At 42.1% G+C, this 18160-nt stretch overlaps 1 protein-coding gene across 3 annotated transcripts in view; it reads left to right on the plus strand.

The window, feature by feature from the left end:
* The window catches only part of IGSF3 (immunoglobulin superfamily member 3), a 494096-nt gene that overhangs the window by 402696 nt on the left and 73240 nt on the right, over nt 1-18160 (plus strand). For all 3 annotated transcript variants that reach the window (XM_081858447.1, XM_081858448.1, XM_081858449.1), the window contains one exon: nt 1455-1832. In XM_081858447.1, coding sequence (XP_081714573.1) covers nt 1455-1832 — 378 coding nt within the window. The remainder of the gene's footprint in view (nt 1-1454; nt 1833-18160) is intronic.

The following is an 18160-nucleotide window of genomic DNA, read 5'->3' on the forward strand; positions in this document are numbered from 1 at the left end:
TGATGTATGTAGGTGAGTAAGGATAAAGGAGAACTTAATAAAATCCCTGTGCTTTGAAAATCCTAATAGGAGACCTACATTGATTGCATAGGGAATCTACAGATTTAGGGAGTAGAAAGTGTGGGACAGCAGTAGTTGTAGAGCAGGCTTCCTCAAACTCACCCCTCCAGATGTTTTGGGACTACAGTTCCTATCATCCCTGACCACTGTCCTGCTAGCTAGGGATCATGGGAATTGTAGGCCAAGAACATCTAGAGGGCCAAGTTTGAGGAAGCCTGTTGTAGAATAATCCTGCATGGATGAGGACGAATTAAAGAAAGGGCAGGGCCCGCCCGCCCATGAAGCATACTGAGGGAATTGCCATGGGCGTTGCCACCACAGATGAGCTCTTTTGAGCTCTGGTTGGTGCCACCATTTTTCCAGCAGCAGGGTGGGTGGGTGGGAGGTACCTTTGGTGGTGTTGGATAAGTTCTTCAACTCAACCGCAGTTGCCTCACACCCCACCCTATCACCAGAGAACTGAGTAGAAGCGGTTATGGGTTCCAGTGACATCTTGCTGGAACCTGGAAGCCAACACTGAAACCACATGATCCCAGCTTCAGTATTGAGGGTGGGGGAACAGAGGAGGTGGCAGCTGCAGGTTGGGGCAAAATGAGACAGGCCGCCCCTGGGCACAAGGGCTTCACAATCCACATTAAGCCAGGATATGGACGGGCCCTGAGGTCGCATATATGGTTAGTCAGCAGTTGTGCATGTAGAAAACTGCAAGGACCTTGTCACTTGCTTGGTGGCTATTCTTTTAAATCGGTTCTTTTTTCTGAAATAAAAAAAAATTCCCACACAAACATTCGTGCAATTTCCTCTATGGAGCAAAAGAAGATTATGGTTAAATTTGAGTATTGATTGTATTTTTATGTGTTGGAAGCTACCTTTTGAGGATTTGACCATGAACTTCAGTATATAAAAAAAAAATCAATTCTGAATATGTTTTTGATGTTCATTTCTGCACAAGAGCCTCCTTTGCTAGGAAGCAGGTTTATTTATTGACTTAAATGGAAATAGAAATAAAAATGTTTCAATAGAAGTCTAAATGTTTGTAGCTTGATCACAGATCCCCTCATGACGTTGAGAAACAAACAGTTTTTCTCTTGCATCATAGATGTTGGCTCCTGTTATGGATACATGATCTATATTATTTTATTTGGTACCATTGCTGCCACGGCCTTTGGCTAGAACAATAAACTTACATTGTTATACAAGCAACTTCGCCTCTTTTTCTTTTTAAATGGACCTATTTCACCTGCTTTCTAATAATGGCCTTTTTTGGAAAACCTGAGTGAGTTGTGAAACGAAAGACACTACTTTGGAACAGTTAATTAAAAAGTAGTATATGAGTTTATTTTATTTAATAAGCTAGATGTATCTGAACTCTTTTGTCATTTTCTTCCCCTCAGGATTAGCATTTGCACAACGTCAAGTCACCGTTCAAGACGGACCTCTATACCGCACTGAAAATTCCCACATCACTATCTGGTGCAAAGTCAGTGGCTACCAAGGACCATCAGAACAGAATTTCCAGTGGTCCATATATCTCCCATCTGCCCCAGAAAGGGAGGTACAAATTGTTAGCACCATGGACCCATCCTTCCCTTATGCGATCTACACCCAACGTGTCCGGAGCGGAGAAATCTATGTAGAGAGGGTCCAAGGGGATTCTGCTCTGTTGCATATCAAGGAGCTCCAAGACAGGGATGCTGGCGAGTATGAATGTCACACACCCACCACTGATGACAGATACTTTGGGAGCTACAGTGCCAAGATGAAGCTAATGGGTAAGTTGTTTTATTTTTCAGGTTGATGTTAGATGTTACCCTGCATGAAGACATTACCTTGCTTTCTCTTGTTTAAATTAAGATGGCAAATAGTATTATAATGACTATAAATTAAGGTGAATAAATTTTAGGAGAAATTAAACTGAACCAATTGCGACCAGGGAGAGCAACACCAGGAGCTACAGATGACAGAAACATAATTCCAAAGGTCAGTTCACTATCACCATAGAATATGATGGGCTGCTAGAAATTCTCTCCTGTAACTTTTTCCTGTTTGCACTATAACAGTATAAGTTGTTTGCATATTGTTGGCTAAACACTAAGTACAGATGTCCAGGGAATTATATTGAACGGTGAAATGTGAATTCAGAAAATAAATACAATTGCAAGGTTTTTAACTGGGACAGCTTGCTCTGATCATATACTGCCAATTTCACAACAGTTTTGCTAGCTACCTGTCTGCTTCCAGCCCAGATTCAAAGTGCTAGGTGTTTGTTTGTTTGTTTGTTTGAATAATGATTACATTTAAAGCCCTAAATAACTTGGGGGGTCCAGGTACCTTCAGGAGTGCCTTCCTTTACCTCCTATTAATGCTTTGTTGACTGTCCCAAACCCCAGAATTCACTCCTAAAGCAGCAGCAGCTTTTTATGTCAGTAATATCTACCAATCAGTTATAATTTTTCAAGCAGGCACAGATGGGGTTCTCAAGAAAGCACTCTGGCTTTTAATGGAGAATTACTAATCCCCAGAAATGTGCAGTAATAAAGAGAATACAGATAATATAGACAGTAGTATTAAAATAGCTGTTTACACCCCCCATCTGTGCAAATGTGACTCTTTGTGCAGAGCTGTGTCTCAAAGTGTTTAATAATTCAGTATAAATCCAGATTGGTTTAATTAAATACTCGTGAATGGGAGCGAAATAGTGCAAGTACATGACAGGGGAAAAGAAGAGCCCCTGAAATTAGTGTAGAAGAGAGGTGTTGAATAATATAATGGTTCTAGATAAAGTGAAGGATTGATGCACCAGTAGATAATTATATTTGGGAGGTGATTGAAGGAGAAGGCATGCATCCAGTTGTTATAGAGCAGGGATGTCCAACCAGTAGATCGTGATCTACTGGTAATCGCAGGATCCTTAGCGTGTACAAAAAGTTACAGGGGAAAAGCTAAAAAAAACCCTCTCTGTAATCCTCCCCCCAAAAGGCTCAACAACTCTGGGAAATCCACCCACCCCACACACGCTCCTCCTCCCACCAATGACAATAGGTAGATCACTGCCAGTTTTTTTTGTACTGGGAGTAGATCACAGTCTCTTGGGAGTTGGACGTGCCTGTTACAGAGAAAGCAGTAGAATAGCAAAAGCAATATGACCCACACTTGGAGGCACCAAACCCTTTGAGCTCCTGTATTTATTAGCATCTCTTGCAGTCTTTGAAAACTAGTGATCTGAACGTACAGAAACGCTTTTGGGGGTATTGCCAGCCATGCAGGACAAAACTTAATTTTAATGTACAGCATTAATTAGTTTAGCCTCAAAGCTCAAGCTGGATAACTAATACCAAACAGAAAATTATATGTTACAAGAATGAATTTGCTAACATTTTTACAAGGATGTAGGCGGTGCACAGTGTGTTCTTCTCTAGTACTCAATACCATCATGGCCTCTGAACAGCCTGTAGCCTTGATCTTTGGATGACTTGCAGAAAGGGAGTTCCATAGTCACATTTTAGAGATTCCCTCTGCCTTTCATGTCTGTTTAAAATTACCACATGGATGATCCTCCTGAGAGGCAGTTCTCAGCTGTCCATATGGGCTGGTGACATGGCCCATGTGGAAAGAGAATGAATCTCATGTGAATGCTACAAGCCTAGTAAGGGTTTGTCTAAGGGAGGGGGAAAGACCGTGACACCCCCCCCCCCCCCCGTTTTCTGTTTTGGTAAGAAAAGTGACAAGGAGAGAAAATTTAAGCAGTTTTATTTTGAAAATCCCCTCTCATGGGATTTTCATGTGATTGAGAATGATGCCGTTTGCTTTGAAGGTGATAGAAGAATCCCCCTTAGCTTGATCTGGTAATTATGAATTTTGTCAGTGGAAAAGCTTACCTGTTTTCAGAGTTCAGTCTGAGCTTAAAGTGGTTGCAATGCTCACAGAAGGTGCTGCATGCATCACTTAATCATTCTAGCATTATAGTCATGGGTTGAGAGTTGCCTAGCAATCCAAAAGGGGGGGGGGGGAGATATGTGTGGGAATTTTAGGTATGATTGGGGCTAGGGTGGGCAACACTTACAAGAAAAAAAATCAAGCGGGTTGCCCCCAAAGAAGATACTTGCCTAATAGAAAAACCTACTTGGTAAAGTTCCATAGTTCACCGTAATTAACTTGTGAGTTACAATGAAAGGAAGAGATTTAACATTAAAGGACTTTGAGGCTTGGCTCTTTAAAGTAGCTGTCTTAGGGTGTGTAGTCTGCTGAATCCTGACCACACATGCTCAGAAAAAAATAAAATTACGTTCTGAGCTGGCAAAGAACATTTGGGGAGATCGTTGCTTAGTTTGTAATCCATTTCATCATTATGAACTGGGCAAATTCTTATTCCGAACCAGGTAATCGTAGACTTTGACCACATTGCTAATTATTTCTGAAAAACCTTGGAATATCCTTTTCCTCTATCATATGTGGGTTAGCTAGATATACCCACTCAAGAAACACTTCTGAACTGTGAGTGAATTACTGTTTTTCATTTTCTCAGAAGTGGAACCAAACTTTCTTCTTTCATCAAGTTATGAATTTTTAATTCCCTCATTAGGTTCAGCGGCTTTTATTTGGCAGCAGACTTGCCCAAGGGACCGTGGGGGAGATGGGAGTTTTAGTTTTTCTGAGTGCTCTGAAATGTGTGGGGGAAGGGTGAGTAAAAAGGATTTAAAAAACAAAACAAAAAAACGTGCACTTGCTGGTTCATTATACCACTTAGTGCCCTAGTAGTTTGTGGTAAACATTAAATGATTATTTTGTCTTTGTTTGCTGTTATTTAAAGATGGGGACTGATCCAGTGAAGCCACAGAAATGCTAAAGCAAAGAGCAGTCTGCTTGCCATGAAAAAACAGCTTGAGACAGCATCCAGCTTTTACACCATTACGGTGCTTATACAAATGGACTAAGTGAGGCACTCTCCATGTTTTCGCGTTGTCATAAAGCAGCTTCCAGGTGAATGTTGCTCTATGTCATTTTCCCCGAACCTGGTTTCCTCGAGATGTTTTGAGCTACATCTCTCAGAATTCCATACTGGCAAGGGCTGATGGGAATTGTAGCCCAAAACATCTGGAGGAAGACAGGCTGGGGAATACTGTTCCATAATGCTTCCATATAGTGATTGTAGCAAGTAAACAGTCCTAAGATGGGTAGGAAATGGATGAAGGCACAAGTCTTTAATGACCACAGTCCAACAAACCTGGCAACCTACTTTTAGTCAACTCTCAGATGAGCTTTGCCAGATTGGGTTGTCTGTGATCAGATGAAGGTCTCTTTCTCTCACATTTGTCCAGTCTCTCCATTTTCTATTTTCTCTGAACGCATCTTAAAGTCACAAGTAGAAAAAAAAAAGATGTTTAAATCAATCACGAGAACACCTCCACTTGAAGGCTGAGAGACCATTTTGGAGGGGGCATAATCACTCTCTGAAGTAATTTTTCACACAACCTTCCTCCATGTGACTTTTAACTATCCAAACTATAGTTTCCCTGCTTCAAACTACTTTGTTAGGCTTTTGGAACAAAGTATTACCAAGGATGATTTACATGATTATCAAATTTTATGGTTTTATTGTGGGGCAGGCGCAGCCCGACAGCTATTTTTACTGTAGAAATAGGTAGTATTTTTATTGGAGATGTCTCCACAAACATTGAGCCAAAACCCAGAAGAGATTTATGGTTGATTGTGAAACCCAAACTACCTTTCAGAAACTTATTATTCATCTTCATTGGATGATTATTGGATATGACAGATGTTCAGCATCAACCACATCTGAGGCATTGCTTATCAGACCGATCACTCCTGAGGTACATTATGAGGGGTATTTGACTAAAGAACCACAGGAAAAGCATTCTAGTGGATTTGTTTTAGAAATGTGAACTGAAGTTTTTGCTGAAGCCTGTTGTTGGGGTCTTTCCCCTTCCTGGATTGGTGCATAAGAAGAACAGCTGGAGGAGTGCAGTACAATATGCCATTTCCCCTCCCTTTCTTAGCAATTTTTAAAGCAGCTTTAACCAGGAAAATTGTTTCTCTACCCCAGTAAGCAGGGGTCTTCGGAAGGCTAAAAAGAAAGTGAGGAGAATTTGCATTGCTAAATGCAAATTCTCCTCCTCCTGTTTGAAGATTTGCCATGGGCTGATTCTACTTGGCAACCACTTTGAGCAGAAAGAATAAATCATGCTGCATTGTGCTCCTTGGCTTTATATCTCCTGGTTCTCATTAACATCATGCTGCCATTTGGACCTGAGCTATGTTTTAATGGGGCCTGTGGCCATGAATAGCTCTTTATTTTATTTGGGTTGTCAGCCAGGACACAGGTGGCTTCACTCAATGGAAAATTGGTGGAAAGATGATGCTGTAATTCAGAGATCCTTCCGTATCATTTTGGATTGTAACTGATCTTATGTGTTCTTGAAGTGTTCCATCCCTGCTATGTCTTTTCCTTAGTATGAAGCTTAAAAACTGGAAATCTGGTCTGATGATAATTTACTATCAATAGAATATAGGTGACAGCTGTCTGTTGCAGCTGCAGTGTTTACAGATCAGGAACTTTGACCTATATGTTGTGCGCATCACATCTTGCTCTATTAACTATGTCATTAAAAGAGCAGTCATAAATGATAAAAATCAATGTATTACTGTTATTATTGCTGTTAATGTTAACAGTGCTGTTGATTCAGAGATACAGAGCATGGTCAATGGGGAGAAGTAGCTTAATCCCATAAACACTCATATTCTTGCATGCTAATAGAACTTCACTTACCTCAACATTTGTGAGCAATACACTTCAACCCAAATGATATTAACACAGGTATGCTCTGATATAGTCAAATAATTAATTAGAAGTTTTGAATAACTAAGGTTTGACAGATGGACCTCTCTTTCACACAGTCACACAAACACACACAAACAAAATTCCCCTTCATTTATGTAGAAGCTCTTGCATTATCTAAGTATGCAGTGAACATCAGAGTAAATCCTCTTGAACTTGGTGGGACTTAACTCAATGTACTGTATTTTTCCATGTATAAGACTAGGTTTTCCCCACTAAAAAATAATGTCAAAAATTAGGGGGTGTCTTATACACGGATAGTGCTGGGGGTAGACTGGCGATTGGTTGTTGCTGCAAGTGGGGGGGTCTTATACATGGGGGCGTCTTATAGATGGAAAAACCTGAGACACCAATCAGCCAGATGGGATAGTTCTCTGTCGTCTTACACACCCTCCTCTTCATTCTTTGGTAGCTAAGAGATTCCTTGGCTTAATAATCTTGCAAAATACACATTGAGCAGACTAGGGCCTGGTTCAGACCTTGGTTTTTGGTGGTTGCAAATGAGGTGTGAGGAGCCCTGGCCTTGCATTCGCCCCTTCTGTGTGCAAGAGGAGAGTGAAATGTTTCACTTTCTTGTTTGCAAAAGCATTCACCTCCTTTCATGGACACGGGAAGAGAGTGAAGGGAGAGCACACAAGCCCAAGGCTCACTCTTTCACATTCGTGATCACCTAAACTGGCTTTGGCCAGACTGGTGCCCTCCAGATGTTTTGGATTGCAGCTCCTATCAGCCCATGGCAGCAGGCATGGTTTCCCTCCATCGTGTGTACCAGGGACTCTCATGATTTTTGAGGAAGAACAAAATTAGCCACAGCCGTGCTGCTGGATGACAAGTAAACTGGTGGTGACTGGAGACAGCCTGGATCACAGCTCTCTTTGCAGGGGCAATATTTCTCTGTGTTTTTCATTTCTTCCTGTATTTAAAGGCAGAAGAGAGCGCAACTGTGCAGCTGTTCTACTACTGCCACTGCTGTTTTCCTAGCTATAAAGAAACTTAGGGGGCAGGGAGGGAGAGGTAGGCAGATCCAGGGTACATCTGTATCTCCTGACCTGAAATAACTGGGGTAGACCCTACTTTTCACCACACTGCTCTTCCTAGCTATTTTTGCATTCGTGCAGCCTACTTTTCCATCTCTGCTTCTGTTTGAGCAAACTTGAATGTACACCTGGCACATGCCAGAGCCTATTATTTCACTTTTCCCCTTTCATGCTGTTTAAAGTTAAAAAAGAGAGAGAGAGGTGTGTGTTAAATCTTGTCAACTCAACTCTAGTCATGGGAATCGGCCTATTGGGCTTGTATGGAATGCTGGCGTTGAGAGTCTTCTGCGCTCAGATTTTTAGGCGTGGTGCTATGACTTTTTGTTGGCAAAAGCTGGAGTCCATCACCCCTGTTGTTTTCCTGCTCACTAGTGGAATATAGTACTTTGCCAGCTTAAATAGCAATGTTACGGTAACAGCGGAAGGTCTTCAAATGATGTGCAGCTGTTATGGCTAAATGGGACCCAGCTAAATGGAGATTTACTTCACCTAGGCTCCCTTTCTTTGTTTCTAGCTTTCTTGAGACACTTCACAGCACTTAAGTGCAGTAGGCATTCTGTTGGGAGCACAGGGATTGCTACAGCAGCTTCAAGCCGCGATCCATCTAGCTTAGCATTTTCGCTGACATTGGTGGATATTGGATGCTCCAAGCGGAAGTGCATGAAATTGCCTCATAACAGAGGAAGCGCCTTTTTAATTCCCATCAGCTAAGGGGTATGTTATGTCTTGGAACTGACATGTTTTGTGATCCTGCCAAACTTTTATGTTGGTTTGTTTTTAGAGTCTCCTCTGCTCTTGATTTGTCTGGTAACTATGAATTTGCAGGCTAATGGTACATTGCACACAAGAGGACTGGGGAGGGGGGTGGAGAGCTGCTGTTTCTGCTTAAATGATATACTGTTCAATTTATGGAAAGATGCTTTGCCCCTGCTCTGTGGAGGAAAAGAGTGACCCCAGGCTGCATTCTCTGTTCCGCTCATTAGTTTGCATGGCTTATTCAGTGCGCTTGTTGCTCAGCTGCTCTAAGCAAAACACACCCAGTTATTCACCTTTTGATAAAGTATGCCATCTGATATTTTATCAGATATGCAATTATATGCTTGATTTTCACCGTGTAATTTGGCAATCTTTTTCACTCCTTCTCCTCCTTTACTTTTAAAAATTACATTCAGAACCTGTAGCAGCAGGTGCCTTAAGAAGCCATTTACCCTAAAAAGAGAACATTGCCAGAACTTGATAAGTATCACAGGCATTTCAGTCTCTTATTAACCAAGGTATCAACTGCAATGTTAACTAAATGCGGTCACCAAATGATGATATAAATAGCATACAAGTGAACTGGGATGGGGAATCTGTAATACTGTAGAACTGTAATACTTCCGGTAGCATTTGTGGATGACATCCTTTCAAACCTGATTCTTCGAAGAATCAAGAGATTGCCAGTTATTATTCAGTGCTTACAAGTCAAGCATGCCCTGCATTGTGGTTAGAATGTCAGATGGGGACTGAGGAGACTAAGGATCAAATCCCCACTGAACCTTGAAATTCACTAGGTGGCCATGGGGCAATCAACATTCAGCCAGACCTTACCCTTTGGTAGAGTGAAGCAGCTGCTTCAGGCTGTGAATTCTGTGAATTCTGGGTAGCTGTGAGGTGTTAAGAGGACAGAGCTGCATGTGTACTATGTGGCCTGCCCTATGCCCCCTGGATTTAGCAAGCTGTCGTCAGATTTGATGGAAGAAGCTATCCCATACCAGTGTTGAAAGAAGATTCACCTGCCTCTCTCCATGTGGTTTCTGTATGTGGAAAGAGAGTGCACCATCTTTTCCTTCAAATCAGATAGCAAAATATCCTGGGCCAGGCCTTTGAAGATACAATGTGGTGAGGGTGAAATGCGGTGGGAGTCAGTGAGAAGAGGACTTCAAGTCAGTTGCTTTGAGCTCTTTGGAGAAAAAGTGGGATATAAAATTGAAAAATAAATTTATTTAAGTAGACAAAATAGAGATTCTCCCTTAAGCAAGGAGCCATGAGGTTTTGTTACAATCAAGTGGTACATATAAATATTGTGAAATAAATTGTCCTCTCGAAGCAGAATAATTCTATTTCCCCTGAATAGTTCTGGTGCCACAGTTCTCTTTTCACCCTCTAATCCAACCCGAGTGGGGTGGAGGGATCTCCCCCTTGCTTTTTAAAACTATTTAAATCTGAAAACTACTTATTGTAGCCTAAAAAGTACCTTGACGTGAGGCCCTGTTTTTGAAAGCAGCAGAACCTGAACTCTGCCTCTGTCGCTTGTGGTGGGGGTTCTCACTGGAGTGGCCTTTGGGGGCTCCTCTTACATTGATGGGTTCTGGAAGCACTCTAAATGAATGCTGGGCAGTGGAAAGCCATTTTAGTTTTCCATTATGTCCCCAGTGTAGCATCATTTGGGGCATCATGGGAAATATTTAAATGGTAGCTCCCAGCTACTTAGTGCTGCTGCTTTGTGTGTGTTATAGGTGGGTCTGTTGGAGTACTGGGGCCCCAACAGCTGCCCAAAGATGCCACATGCTAAAGGTGGCTCTGAACTACTGGATCTGCTGATTTTGTTATTTCCTTATAACCTCCTGTTTTGTTATTTCCTTATAACCTCCTGTGGTTTGTACCACTCTAGTTTCTTGTCTTCTGTTATTTGCAATGATTGATGCTGTCATCTTGGCTTCTACCAAAGTCAGGGGTATACAAATGTACACCATTTGATCACGGCCTTAAAAGATAAGCACATCGACAGCTGGTTCTTCCATTTTAGATTTTCTGCTTTGTCAACTATATTTTACTCTCTTTAAATTCAGTATTGTAATACTATAGAAACTTATTTTAAAAGTCATAGTACAATAACATACGGTTACATATGCACATCCCTTTGTGTGGGGTGTCTGCTCACGGTAGGATGACTTATGAACTGCCTGCCAAGGATATCCATTGTCATTCCTAAATGTTCAGGTTGCACCAGAGCTGTATTGAAGAGCTCAGATATGGAGAAGGGAGATGTAAGCTTGGATCCTTGAAAGCTGCTGGCCCTGTCTTTCTTCTTTCTAGGACTACCACTTTGTGGCTTGATTTCTTAACTGTGTGTTTCAAATCAGATACTTGGGGTTTGCAGATGGGCTTAGAAAAATTTCTAATATGTGTGATGTGATGCTTCAGTTTCACACATAGCTTGATGTCTTTCCAAATAACTAATGGTGGCACAACTAACCTTTGTAATTAATTACAACCATCCTTTGCAGGATACAAATCCCTGAAAGGTGGCTTAAAGTAAGTAAAACTAATGCACATTAAAACACGCACACCCAACATGCAGCAAGTCAAAATGATTCTTCCCACATGACAGCTGGTGGTAAATGGCTGTATGGGGAGATGGGATGGTCCTGGTGTCATGTTTTTCTCCCTCTGTTGCCTGCAAAATGGGCAAATGAATGTGAATTTGTCTGATACAATAATGTTGACAGGTTGCAGAATCCAGTTATGCTTCTTGCAGAATAAGAAAGCACACATGCAGAATGCACCCTTTTTGTCTACATGGGCACTGCCGTAAAGTTGGCAGGGTGGCACTTTGCAGCATGCACTGTGCTTCCTCGATGACAGCTAAGGAACTCTTGTCTCCTCCACCCTTCCTTCCTTCCTTCTTGCCTTCCTTTCTCTTGATGAGTGGTTGCAATGGTTTGGCAGTCCTCTGGTACTTGAGGCTGCTTGGGGATCTCTTTCAGCTTGCTGACAGGTCCTGTTGCAGTTCTTGGCAGATATGTAAGAATAATGGGTTGTCTGAGCAAGAAGAGAGGCCAGAGCTGGGCAGGTTTCTCTGCCTCTGTGCCTCAGAACAGTCTCTCAGCATTAAGTGGGGAAAGTGATAATCGTAAGTGCAGCTGGTAACATATGGCACCCATCCCCTGCCTTAGCAATTGCTCAGTCAACTCTGAAAGCAGAATGTGGTCCCTGTAGCTTCAGCCAGATGCAGCTCTGAGAAACCCTATAATGGAAAGAAGCCATTATTCTATTACCAGTGAAAATTTCCCATTTCACAACTTTGCCATTCTCCTGCTGTTTCTCTGAGGAGGCTTTAGTATACTTACTTCCCTCATCTCTATTCCCCCACCCAACACTCTCTTCAAAATTCATTTCCCCCCTGAGGCTGGCTCACTCTCTTGCTCTGCCTCCACTTTCTTGTCACCTCAGTCATTTTGTATTAGTTTGCCTGTTGCATTTGAGGACGGGGGAGCGGGGGCAGCTGTTACTGCAGTTGATGCCAGAGTTTTATTTTGGCAACTGTGATTGATGTACTGAGCAAGTCTGCTTTGGCTCCCAAAGGGGTTGCAGGCAAGAACAAAGGTCTAGCCTAGTGATTTGTAACTGTGACCATATGTGGTCACCCCACCCCGGAGCAATTACACTGGGGTGGTATACATTCAGAACTTTTACAGGGAAATGGGGGGCATTTGGTATTCTGGCAGCCTCTTCTCCTCCCGTGGCAGCTTGCGACCGTCGGCAGAGGTGAGTTGTAGAATATGTGCCCCACTTGAAGTGGTACACAGCAATGAGGAATGGAATTCCTGTCAGTTGTCCTCAACAATGAGAGGACCTGCTTTTGCTATTGCTCTCATTGTGCGTAGTCAATTGTACCCATTGCTAATGTGTTTGGCAAGGAACAAGGCCAGATCACGAAGACTTAAGCTCAAGCTGTCTACTAATATTGATCCTAATATTAAGGAGTTGGCTGACAGCCATCAGGCACAAGGATCTCATTGAGAGTGTGTCTGAGAGGGATAGATATATCATAAATCTATATATATATATAATATCAAGTGTCATAGATATCATAAATTTGCCTTGTCTGCAGTTCTGTTTTTATGTACCCCCCTTTTTACTTGATCTTACATACTTGGTGGGAGATAGTGAATGAAAGAACCAATCTAACCATGTTAACCTATGTAGCTGTTCTATACAGTGTGCCTTCATAGATCTGTTTAGCCTAGCATCATGTACCAGTCCTGGACCCTGAGATCCATAAACTGGAATTGTTTGGGGTTGAACCTGGAATTTGCTGCATACAAACATGGTGCCATGCCCCTAAGACAGGGGTAGCCAGTGTGGGCTCCTCCAGATGTTGTTGTACTACAGCTCTCGTAATCCCTTGCCATTGGCCATTCAGGCTGGGGCTGATGGGAGTTGTAGTTCCAAAGCAACTGGAGGGAACTATACTGGCTGCTCCTGTACTAAGTGATGGCTCCTTAACAAAAAACAACTCCTGTTATAAAATAACTTTACTACTACTGTTCTTTACTTCACCCTGTTCTTCACATTTCCTCTATAACTACGACAAATACATTTAGTCAGAAACAATTTTGGAGAAGTTTTGGAATATTTACAGCTGCCTTATCCCTGCATCACACTCTTGTGGGCATATGATTTTTCCATCTCCATCACACTTTCCAGGGGCAGCAAAACAATTGGGGATTATTCCTCTTTTCTTGTTGCTTGTTCTAAGCTTTCTACCCCACATAGGGAAGTGAAAGTCAGATGATTTGGAGGTGTGATAAAACAGTTCTGATGAAAGACCCCTGTGGTGTTCTAATTCTAGCCTCAAGGAACCCAGTTGACATCCAAATGAATGCCAAGTAATTTTAAACAGGGAGGTTTCTGAGATGAATTGGGAGGACTGAAAACAGAGAGACCAAGCAAGGATGTGCTACTGAATTGTTAGGACTTCAAGTAACTGGTATCTTCTGTTTCTGTATGCAAAATGAGAATATAATAAGAGTGTGTTGAAAAAGAGTTCAGACAGAACAATCTGCAGACATTATGTATTTTTGCATCTCCCTTCAACTTCCATTTAATAACCTTCCCTCCTAGAATGGAAGAGGCCCTGAAGGCAGCCATCTTGTCCACACCTCAGACGGGCACTTCTGTTGACCAGCTAATGCCCACTCTGCAGTAAAGAGCAAGCCAAGTATTCCAATCTGCACTGTGTTGTGAGCAAAGAGCAAGTGCAGTGTGGAAAGCATGTTTATAGAGAGGGCAAATAGTTCTAGATCACTTTCACAAGCCGTATAAGAACCTCTGCCATCCGAAGCATTGGAGCAAATCCCTTTGGTTTCATTGCGCCACCTTGGATAAAGGGATGTTCAGGAACTGTGGCCTGAATTATTAGCAGTAAGCTGCCCTCTTGGTGTTGAGAAACAAATGGAAGATGCTTTCCAACTTGCTGTAGCTGTCCAGTGAGCTTAGGATGATAACAGTTTTACAGTCTTTATCTGATACGGGTTTAAGAGGATTTTTCAGGGCCATGGGGAATTACTATAAGTCAACAAGCAGCCTCTAGCTGATAATATTCCTTCAGAGATTATTTTAAAATGAGCTTATCTATGTTTAATTTTTTTCTGCAATGGCTATCATTGAATTGTTTATGGGGAGTCCAATTTCAGGAGAAGTAAAACACTGAGGGTGAAGGAAACATCATCTGAGAGAGGAGGATAAGAGATCTTGGTTCTACCCCCATCTTTTTTTCTTTAGCAACTCTTCTCTAACTTTGACATAGAACCCTTCACATCCATTAGGCATCACTATGGGGAATCTGTGACTGTCCAGACATCATTGGACTACAACCCCCTGTATCCTTGGCTAAGCTACCTGGGTCTGATGAAATTTTGGAGTCCAACAGCATCTTGAAGATGTTCCCCATCCCTGTGTTAAGAGGCAAGCCCTTTTGATGTACTAGAAGACTGTATGGCATGACTCATGTGCCATGAAGTTTCTTCTACTACATCAAAACGACCTCCAACAGATATAATAAAAGGATCTGTGTCAGACTTCAATAAGTGATGGAAGTTTTTTGATCTCTCATGCTGTTGAATATCTCAGAGATACGTTTGTAGAATTAATAGTTGCAAAGAAAAGTTTTTTAAAATACGGAAGTACTGTCTGATAAACGTTCAGAGCCTTATGTACATGCATTAGCACAATAGTTTTCATCGTTCCATTTTCACATTACAGGTAAACATTACTCTGGCTGTTAAGAGGAGTCCTTTCTGTTGTGCATGGGTGGCAAAGGTTACATACGAAGCAATACTCACGTAGAGTATTGCAGCACATGTATTAAAGTATGAACTCAGACTTTTTTTGGAGTAATATGTTCAGATTGTACCTATGCATTATTGGGTCAAATTTCAGGAAATGACTGGGTTATAGCAATTTAACTATTCTGTAATGGAAGGCATGGATGCCATGCTTGCAACAATTTTTATAGTCCCTTAAAACACATCTTATTGTTTTCCTTCTGGCATTTCAGATTCATATCAAAAATTCAGTATTACAAGGTGGCTCCTAGCTAGTTAGGGAGAATCCATTATGAATTCCTAAAGTTATATCTCAGAGTTATTATTGTAGTAAGTCATTTTATCAAGGGCAGTATTGCAGCTTGTATGTGTGGCAGAATGATGCTTCACTCATAGAACTTGCTACCCTAAAGAAAAATGGCCACCACTAGAAACAGCTACAGTGGTGTGTATTAATAGAGGTATGAAGGCCTGCTTCTGTGTGCAACCACTGGTTGCTTTGTGTGTTGTGCAAGTTTTGTCTGTATGAGTCCTGCAAGGCTTTGCTCCAACAAGATCTGCAAAGGTATGAAAGTTAACCACAATCATACAAGCCAGTACTGTACAGTAATTCCCCATGTAGAAATAATTGCATAAGGAATAGGTTTGAACAAGAACAATACAGCCAATAGTTTCCCTAAGTCCAAAGAGGAAATTTGCTAATTCTTGCTTGCAAACTTTGTGATCAGCCAGTCCAAACATTCCTGTAATGCAGGTATGTCCAACAGGTAGATCGTGATCCACTGGTAGATTGTGGGCTATTCCTCCCGTCCCCAAAAAGGGGGGGGGGGGGATGGACGACAACTGTGACCTCCTAAAAAAAAGCTCAACAACTTTGCCTTTCCCCAAAAAGCTCAACAGTTTTGGCTTCCTAGCAACTTTGGTCCATCCAATGACAATGGGTAGATCACTGCCAGTCTTTTTATAATGTGAGTACAGTGGTGCCCCGCAAGACGAAAAACCCACTAGACAAAAGCGTTTTCCGTTTTTCGAGGCGCTTCGCAAGATGAATTTCCCTATGGGCTTGCTTCGCAAGATGAAAACGTCTTGCGAGTCTTGCGAGTTTTTCTCTTTTTCCCCCTTTTTCTAAGCCGCTAATAGCCGCTAAGCCGTTAATAGCTGCTAATAGCCGCTAAGCCGCTAATAGGGATGCTTCGCAAGACGGAAAAAACCGCTAGACGAAGAGACTCGCGGAACGGATTATTTTCGTCTTGCGAGGCACCACTGTAGATCACATTCTATTGGGAGTTGGACGTCCCTGCTGTAATGTATTAACGTGCTGGACACTTCACAGCTGTTCCTTCTGCAGCCAGCTTTCGTTTCTATGACTTGGTGCGGGCATTGGAGTAAGAGCTGGAGGAGGAGTTGAGCCAGGGAGTTTCAGAGCTAAGACACTTGATGAGCTTGAAGAGGAGCTGTTAACCAAACGGGGGTTCTGAGGAGACTGAAAGACTTATATACTCCCTTCCTGGTTCTCTGTGGCCTCATTGCTTGCAGCTGGATCTTCATGCGTGATTGAGCTTCACATATTTGCAATGTGGCCCTTTAACTATCCTCTGTGGTCAAAAGTATAGCTATTTGCATACAATGAACTGGAAATAGTCTGTCTATGAGGCTTTCACACAGAGATGTAACAGAGAATTAGTTGGTTAATTCTCTTGTTTTTGTCTATAAAAAGAATGGCACAGAGGTTCTTATGGTTATTGCTATTGGGGGAGCTCTATCCCCCTGGTTGTTCCCCTACCAGCTCTCCACTTCTCCCCCAATATTAACTCCCCAGAGCTTTGCCTTTCTATCTCATGCAACCACTAAGGCTCCTTTCACCTTCTCAACCCTATTTTTGAAGCCACTTCTATTCTGCAGCTCTGCTTATTGCATCACATTGGTTCAGTTGCTTTCTGTCATTAGCCCAACCTACTTCCCAAAGTGGATGTGAAGGTAAAGGAAGGACTAGATATCCCATCCCAAAATCCTTGGAGAAAGAGCAATAGAAAAAGGCAGATAATTTCTGGGGCCTGTCATTCTGAAGGACTGTGATTGGTATGATATGGGGAATAAATGCCCAGTAGAATCTCATAATTTTACCTAAAACAGATGGATAGCCATAGAAACAGTGCATGTAATATGAAAATGTTGTGCTGCAAAGGGACCCAGGGAAACAGTTAAAATCTCAAATGCAGATTTAGAGATGGAAAACTCTGTAGCAGGACATACCATCTGTGGTAGGTTTCTTGTTGCTTGGAGACCAGGGTTACCAGGATGCAACATGTTCTTTGGACTAAATTCTCCTTCAAACAGCTTCAGGAAGACAGGGTTTTAAGTTGGGGTGTATGGAAGATAGGTTGTTGTCTGTAAATGTGCTTCAAATTTGCTTTTAAGGGAGTGCTTGAAATATGACTAAAATAGAATGAATCCTATTATCAGATGTGGATAGTGTCATTATATAGTTTATTCATTAGGTGGCAGTGGACTTTGTTGTACGTATCTGGATGGTGTCAGATGTTTCCTGGTACTGTTCTTTTCTTGTTTGAGAGAGTCAGTTAAGTTTTTGTCTAGCTTTGTGCGCCATAAGCATTCAGTGATAATATTAATTTGTTCTCTCTAAAGTTTTGTAGTAAGGTCGGCAGTTCGAAACCGCACGGCAGGGTGAGCTACCGTCGCTTTGTCCCAGGTTCTGCCAACCTAGCAGTTCAAAAGCATACCAGTGCAAGTAGGTACCGCTGTGGCAGGATGGTAAATGGCATTTCCGTGCACTCTGGCTTCCATCACGGTGTCCTGTTGTGCCAGAAGTGGTTTAGTCATGCTGACCACATGACCTGGAAAGCTGTCTGCAGACAAACGGCAGCTTCCTCAGCCTGAAAACAGAGATGAACACCGCACCCCATAATCGATTTCGACTGCACTTAACCATTCAGGGGTCCTTTACCTTTTTTACCTTTGTCCACTTGGCTGATTACCAGCAGTAAGTAAGAATCTGTCCTGCAGTGAGGGAAACTTGACTAAATTGGTTTTCTCTGTTGCTGCCTGTGTTGGGTACAGTGTTAGAAACTCAGATATATAAGTCAAATGGCACCTTA

The sequence above is a fragment of the Podarcis erhardii genome (genome assembly GCF_964252035.2).
Source record: "Podarcis erhardii genome assembly, chromosome: 4".
NCBI classification, from domain to species: Eukaryota; Metazoa; Chordata; class Lepidosauria; order Squamata; family Lacertidae; genus Podarcis; species Podarcis erhardii.